The following is a 6,588-nucleotide window of genomic DNA, read 5'->3' on the forward strand; positions in this document are numbered from 1 at the left end:
CAGCCGAACACCTCAACACCCCCACCCACCCCTACCTGGAGCCCTACTCCACCACCTTTTACTTTCCTCAAAGCTCCACCCTGCGGGAGTGATGGCTTGCAGGCGTTTCCAACTCCAGGGAGTGCTCCAAAGTGAGCAGTGAAGGAACGAGTCAGAAGATGCTGTGGCAAGTCTGATTTTATTGCCAGGAGGGACAAGGGGACAAGCCCAGTGTCCAGGGGTCAGACGGGAAGCTGTGAAGGGAGGAGGCTTCAAGGCAGGGTCTCCGTGTCACCGGCTTAGAAGGAGCAGATGAAGGGCAGACGCCTGCTACAAGGGGCTAGTCGCCAGCGACCATCTGGCAGTAGAGAGCACAGTGAGGTCAGCTGCCCATCTGAGTGGGCTTGTGACTCCCTCCTTCCCTCCTCAGGCACCTCTTACCCTCCCTCACCTGCTGTGGCTGTGATCAGTCAGCCATATGTTGCCTACACATCCCTACCAGCTCACGTTTCTTGAGCTCCCACAGCGAAGGAAGCAGGGTGATTGAGTGCTTTCATCTTCACAATGACTCCAAGAGATGGGTGCTAGCTCATCCCCATTTCCCAGATGAGGAAACTGAGGCTTAGTGGGTTAATAACTTGTCTGTGTCTCAGCAGGCCAGTGGCAGAGCCAGGATGTGAACCGCAGCAGTCTTACTCCAAAGCCTATGGTCTTAGCCATTGTACTAGGCTCCCTCACATCCCTCATCCATGCTGTTGGAAGCTGGAGAACTGTCTGTCAGCCATCCCTAATTCCCACATCTTTCCTTAGTCCCTCATCCACACTTAAATTCACATCTGCTATTCTCATCTGTCGCCCTCATATCAGGAGAGGGAAAGGACGTCCCCCCACCCCAGGCCAAAAGATGGAAAGCCCGCATCTAACCCCCACACAGGACACCCCATCACCTGGTTTTGCTTTGAGGAATCTGTCCCTACATCTCAGCCCTTCTCACAGAGAGGACATGGCTCTCCAGTTGAGGGGAGGGTGTGAGTTTCGGGAAGTGTTTGAGACAGCTCGAAAGGACAGTATGTAAGAGTCCACATTGCCCCCCTTCCCCTTTCCCAGTCCCCCTCACCTCTGCTGCTTAGAGCAACACAGCCGCCTCTCCCATTTCCAGGCTCCCCTGGGGCCCAGTTTTCATAATCCCAGGAGCTCCCATCAGTCCAGTGAAATCTCCTGCGCCACAACTAGAGAAGGGATAGGCTGCATCAGAGGGCAGACATCCAGGAAGACAGAGACAATCACGGGCTCCAGAGAATGCCCACCGAGCACCAAGCATCCCTTTCTGGACACTCACTATATGTATAATCTCTTCTCACTGTTCACCCGGCTAGAAGCCAGACACCCTAGAGATCCATCCCTGAGTGCAGGCAATGGCATCATCACACAGACTAGGCTTCTCAAACTTCATTGTGCATACAAAACACCTGGGGATCTTGTTGAAATTCAGATTCTGATTCAGGAGGTCTGGGGTGCGGCCCAAGATTGTGCATTTCAAGCAAGTTACCAAGGGATGCTGACACTACTGCTTCATGGACCACCCTTGAGTAGCAAATGTCATGGTACTTATTCATCCACAATACCAGAGCCACTCTAACAGAACAAGGACTCCATTTTAGACATGAGGCAACTGAGGCTGAAGGAAGTCATTCAGCTAGGAAGTGACCAAGATGGGCCAAGGTTTCCAAGATGTGACCCTATCTCATGACGCCAGTGGTGTGCTGATAAATGTTTGAAAACCATCTCTGGGGGAAGGTGAGAAGGCAGAGGGACTAGTAGCAGTTGCTAATTTCCTTGGTGTAAATTCATCCACCATGGGAGATTTCAAGCTACAAGCATGAAGTCATTGAACATGGAGTTGGGAAGAGATGTGCATAGTCACTGGTTCTCCTGAACCAGTACAAGCCAGCTCCAGCTCATCCCCACCTGCCTAAGGTCACCTCAGCTGCTGGGATAAGACTTGAGGCCGGCCTGTGTACCCTTGAGGCCAGCAGAAAAACTTCCTGTACCTGGGAGTTGGCCCCTCACTTACCAAGCCCATCGTGAAGCCTCCAATCCAGACCGCACCTTCGTCGATACCCCTGAGCAAGCGCTGGAGGAGATAGTATAAGATGTTGCGGTGTATGGAGACAAGGTGGCCTCGGTAGCTCCTCCTGCAGACATTCTGCAGAGACAAGAAGTGGTGTAAAGAATTCACTCTCTTTTTACTCAAGTCCATGAGTCTCCAGCAGAGAGCACTACATCCCTTTTCAGTTCATAAATCAGGGACCTACTTGCCCTACTCAATCTCATCGCTTGCTCCTTTTACTGCTGTCAGGAACTTCTTGCAGGAAATAATAATACTCAGAATCATTATAGCCCCCATTTATTGAGAGTTTACAATGACCCAGGGACTATTCTAAATACTTTCCATGTATTATCTCATTGAAACTTCACCAGAAGTCTAAGAGCTTGGAACTATATGTCTCCACTTTTACAAATGAAGATACTGAAGCTCTGAAAAGTGAAGTAACACAGCCATTGACAGGCAGAGCCAGGATTGAACACAGGTCTATCTAATACCAAAGCCTTTGTCCAAATAAGTGGTTCTCAAAGTGCAGTCTCCAGGCAACAATATCATCATCACCTGGGAATGTGGTATAAAGGCAAACTCTTAGGCCCCATCACAGACTTGCTAAATCAGAAATTTTGGGGATGGAGCCCAGAAATCTGATTTTTAAAAGATTTAATATCGCTTGGAGATTCTGGTGCACATTAGGCTTTGATAACCACTAGTCTAAATGTGTATGGAACAGGAGTTTGAATCCACTCTCTTCTTCTCCACCAGATCCTCTACAGTAGCTTTGCTGCCGCTCACCTCAGCGTCACTAAACGTCATAGGAGTTCGCACCAAGAAGTAGCTGCGGGCCTTGCACCCAGGATGACCAGACAATTGAACTGTGTCCTCTTCCCTGGGGCACTGCAAGTCTTCACCTAGGGCAGCTGGGTGCAACTCCATGGCCTGTTCATCCTCAAAGGTGTCTTGATTGGTGGAAGCCTCAGCCTCCTCTCCTTCTGACTGAATCAACTCCTCTGTCAGGGCCAAATCTCCCTCCTGCACCCCTGAACCTTCTACATCCTGGATCAGGTCTGCCTGTGTCTTTCGGATGTCCAAATTGGGGTCATCATTCTCTGAAAAGAAGAGGTAACTTGCCTTCAGTGGGGGGCGGGGGCGGAGGTCCCTTTCTTCCAGGACAATCGACAGCTCTGATCCCACTCAAGCCTTCCTATGGACGCCACCAGGCGCCAAAACTTTAACAATCTTGGAGGCATTGAGTGAGGCTAGAACTCTTGGGTCATATGCCCAAAGGGATGAGAACCTGACTTCTGGTTGACACCACAGGTGTGTATTTTGGGGGTGGGAGGAAGCACCTGTGAGAAGGCCTTCACCTACACAAGTGGGTTGTTTTTCTTTGTAAAGGAGCCCTGATAGAAAGTTCAGGTCACAGTGTGAGTCCTGAAGAAATCTTAACAGAGATGAGCTGGGTCAACTGAAGAGGGGAGGCTGTGGCCTCGGCCCCACCAATGCAAAAACGTTGCAGAAAAGAAGAGAAAGAAATATAGACGAGACGAGAAGTGGAGGACTTACCCAGATGAAGAGCAGCAACTGTCCCCAGCAGGAGAAGGGGCAGGAGCAGAGGGCATTTCATATCTACTCAGTCTTGTGACAGGGACACAGCTGCACTTTGCCTCCCTGGGTTGTCCAGTGTGTCTACACAGCCCCTGGCACATAGCAGAGATGGAAAGTTTGTTTAACTTGTTTATTAAAGGACAAAGTAGAAAGCTTGCTTCTCGTCCAATGAACAGACCCTGAGCTGCAGAATCAGGGAAAGGACATGAGGGTGTCGGCTCAAGGTCAAAAGTCCCTTTTTTCCTGAGAACTCCATCACTGCTCACTGGAACAACACTTAGCCCAGACCCTGTAAGAACAGGTCTGCTCAGGACCAGGGCCAATTTCACTCAGAGTGGAGAAGAAGAGGGAAGGAGAGTAGCCGTTATGGTCTGAAGGACAGACCTCTGAGGTGTTTGCTAGATAGGGTCCTGCTTCCTCCCAAGCCCTGGAACACTCCTCCATGGGCAGCCAGGGGAGCACTCACCTTCTGAGAGTCTGAGGCTCTGTTGCCAGTGTCTCTGGCTGCTGGGCCCCAGAGGCAGCCCTTATACTGGGCTTTTGGGGAAGTGGGAAGAGACTCAGGGTGGGGTGCGGGGCATTGGAGCTGATCAGGGGTTTGCTCAATACTCTCCTCCCTGAACCCTATTGTCTACTATGACTGCAGGGACCTGCCTCCTGGGGTCTACTGCCACCCACCCTGGTGTGCTTGAGAAGACCCCAGATGTATATTGTCAAGGCAAAGTTGTTATTATTACCCCTAAATAGCCCCAGTCTGAACAATACTCCTTAACCCCAGGAGCAGCCTCCCTTTGGTCAATATCCCAACAAATGGAGTGGAGAATCCAGGGATCCAGGAGACCGTGAGAGGAGGAGGGAGGAGGTGAAGGGAGCCTCAGTCTGCCTTGGCCCTTATCTAGAACAAGTACTTTATATGCATCACATCCCTGAATCTTCACTTTCATCTCATTCCGATGAGGACATGTGATTATCCCTACTTCACAGACATGAAAAGTGAGATTCAAAGAGGGAAAGGGACTGGCTGAGAATTCACTGCGAGCAAGTGAACCAGGATTTTGAAGTCTTTTTGTCTCTACAACCTCTGTCTCTCTGTCTCCCCTCCCTCCTTCCTTTCCTCACTCTCCTTCTCCCTCTCCCTCCCTTTCTCACCTTTAATGTGTGAAAGACCTATGCTCCTTCTTCTGCACTGAGGATCTAGATCAAGATGCTCAACCTTTGCACTCTTACTATTTGGAGTCCATTCTTTCTTGGGGGGCTGCCCTGCACATTATAAGAAGTTTAGCTGCATCCCCAGTCTCTACCAATTAGATGCCAATAACACCTCTCCAAGTCATCACTATCAAAATTGTCTCCATACATTTCCAACTGTCCTCTGGGGAGCAAAATGGCCCCATCTGAGTATCACTGATCTAGAATATGACATTTTGTCCAACCTCAGGTCACATCTTCTGGCAAGGCAGCAACAGCTTGAATAGAAAGCTTCATGCAGAGTCATTCAGACATTGGTGGACCACCCCACCCCACTCTCCATCTCCCTCCAGCCATCTACCACCACAGGGTCAGGACTAGGGGGAAGTGAGTGATGCATTCATCTCGAGTGCAACATTGAAGGGAACACTACAGAATTCAGTAGTCAAGGAAAATAATATTTCAATGCAATCTTTCTTAAAAATCAAATTAAATGCAAAAACATCAAAACTTCCACCAACCAAGCTCCAGCCAAATTCAGTGCAGTCCAAGGAGAGACTAGCAAGTGCTAAGCAGTGACTTACCTGGATATCACTGCCAAGAGCTAGTGGACTTGTTGGGATGGAGGATTCAACTCTGTGACCTCCTGGTTTTCCTCAGATTCCAGCCCAGTCCGCCAGTTCTCAGGGAACCAGGAACAGGTAACTCAGAGGGTGAAAAGGCCTGGATTCCTTCCTCTCCTCTGCTCTCCCAGGGGACCTACAAATGGAGAAGTATCAGAGAGGTTACTTCCGGGCCCTGATTGTGAAGTAACCGTCCTGGCCGTTATCTCCCCAGCCCAACGGACCAGACCCTCAGCTTATCTAGCTAACTGGGGGGATTGGCCAATTCCAGAGCCCCCAAACCCTGGTCTCTGGGTTTCAAACTTAAGACCTCTTAGTGGAGGAGGGGATAGAGGACTAGACCTCCTCCTCATTGTTCTCCCCCGTCCTGGTGCCCAGGCCAGGGGCATCATTTCACTCAGTGGTTGTGTTGACCAATAAGGTGAACTACTCTCATGAACCAGCACCAGAGCAAGCTTTGCACGCATTGTTTCATTTCAACGTCCATGTTTCACAGATGACGAAACGACATCTCAGAGCACTTAAACAGGTGCCCAAGATCACACAGCAAGTCAGAGACAGTTCTAAACCAGAGTCAGGCTCCTTATGTACTCATGACCACCTTCCCTCTGCCTACTCTCACTCATCTCCCTTCTCCACGGCCTGCTCATCCTCTGCATTGACTCAGTTTTCTTTGCATATGAGCCCTTCGAAAAGTCATTCCAATGATTTCCTCAGTCACCACAGTGATGCCTATCTAATTTAAAACAGGAAATAACATTTTTAAAAGTCTACCATGGGCCACATATTATGCTTCATTCAGGCTTTTACATCAATTATCCTACTTAATTAGTCACCAAAATCATCCTACAATCTGGTATTGCCATCTCTAGCCTATATATCTACTACAAAAGCTCAGAGAAGTTGAATGACTTGCCCAAGTCCACACAACTCATAAGAAGTGACATGTTGGAAGGTGGGACCAAGATGGCAGAGTGAGAGGTCTTCTTTGTCTCTCCCTGTCAAATCTACAATTAATTGGACATTCACTGATTAACAAAGGATATCCAGATAGCATCTCAAGATGCCTAAAAGTCTCGTGCTACT

General features: G+C 49.3%; 1 protein-coding gene across 2 annotated transcripts; it reads right to left on the reverse strand.

Moving 5' to 3' along the window:
• Positions 1 to 159: 159 nt before the first annotated feature.
• Positions 160 to 5,654, reverse strand: LOC102149924 (proteoglycan 3). 2 transcript variants are annotated; one of them, XM_005598135.4, is made up of 6 exons: positions 5,464 to 5,654; positions 3,650 to 3,783; positions 2,879 to 3,192; positions 2,054 to 2,185; positions 1,097 to 1,208; positions 160 to 337 (listed from the first exon to the last, which is right to left on the reverse strand). In XM_005598135.4, exons 2-6 carry the CDS (start codon positions 3,708 to 3,710, stop codon positions 279 to 281), a joined length of 678 nt encoding a protein of 225 aa, XP_005598192.1. In that variant the 5' UTR covers positions 3,711 to 3,783; positions 5,464 to 5,654; the 3' UTR covers positions 160 to 278. The 2 variants fall into 2 exon arrangements, with proteins under 2 accessions (XP_005598192.1, XP_005598191.1); XM_005598134.4 differs by lacking the exon at positions 5,464 to 5,654 and adding an exon at positions 4,158 to 4,211.
• Between the last annotated feature and the right edge of the window lie 934 nt (positions 5,655 to 6,588).

This window comes from Equus caballus, chromosome 12 (genome assembly GCF_041296265.1).
Source record: "Equus caballus isolate H_3958 breed thoroughbred chromosome 12, TB-T2T, whole genome shotgun sequence".
Taxonomy (NCBI): domain Eukaryota; kingdom Metazoa; phylum Chordata; class Mammalia; order Perissodactyla; family Equidae; genus Equus; species Equus caballus.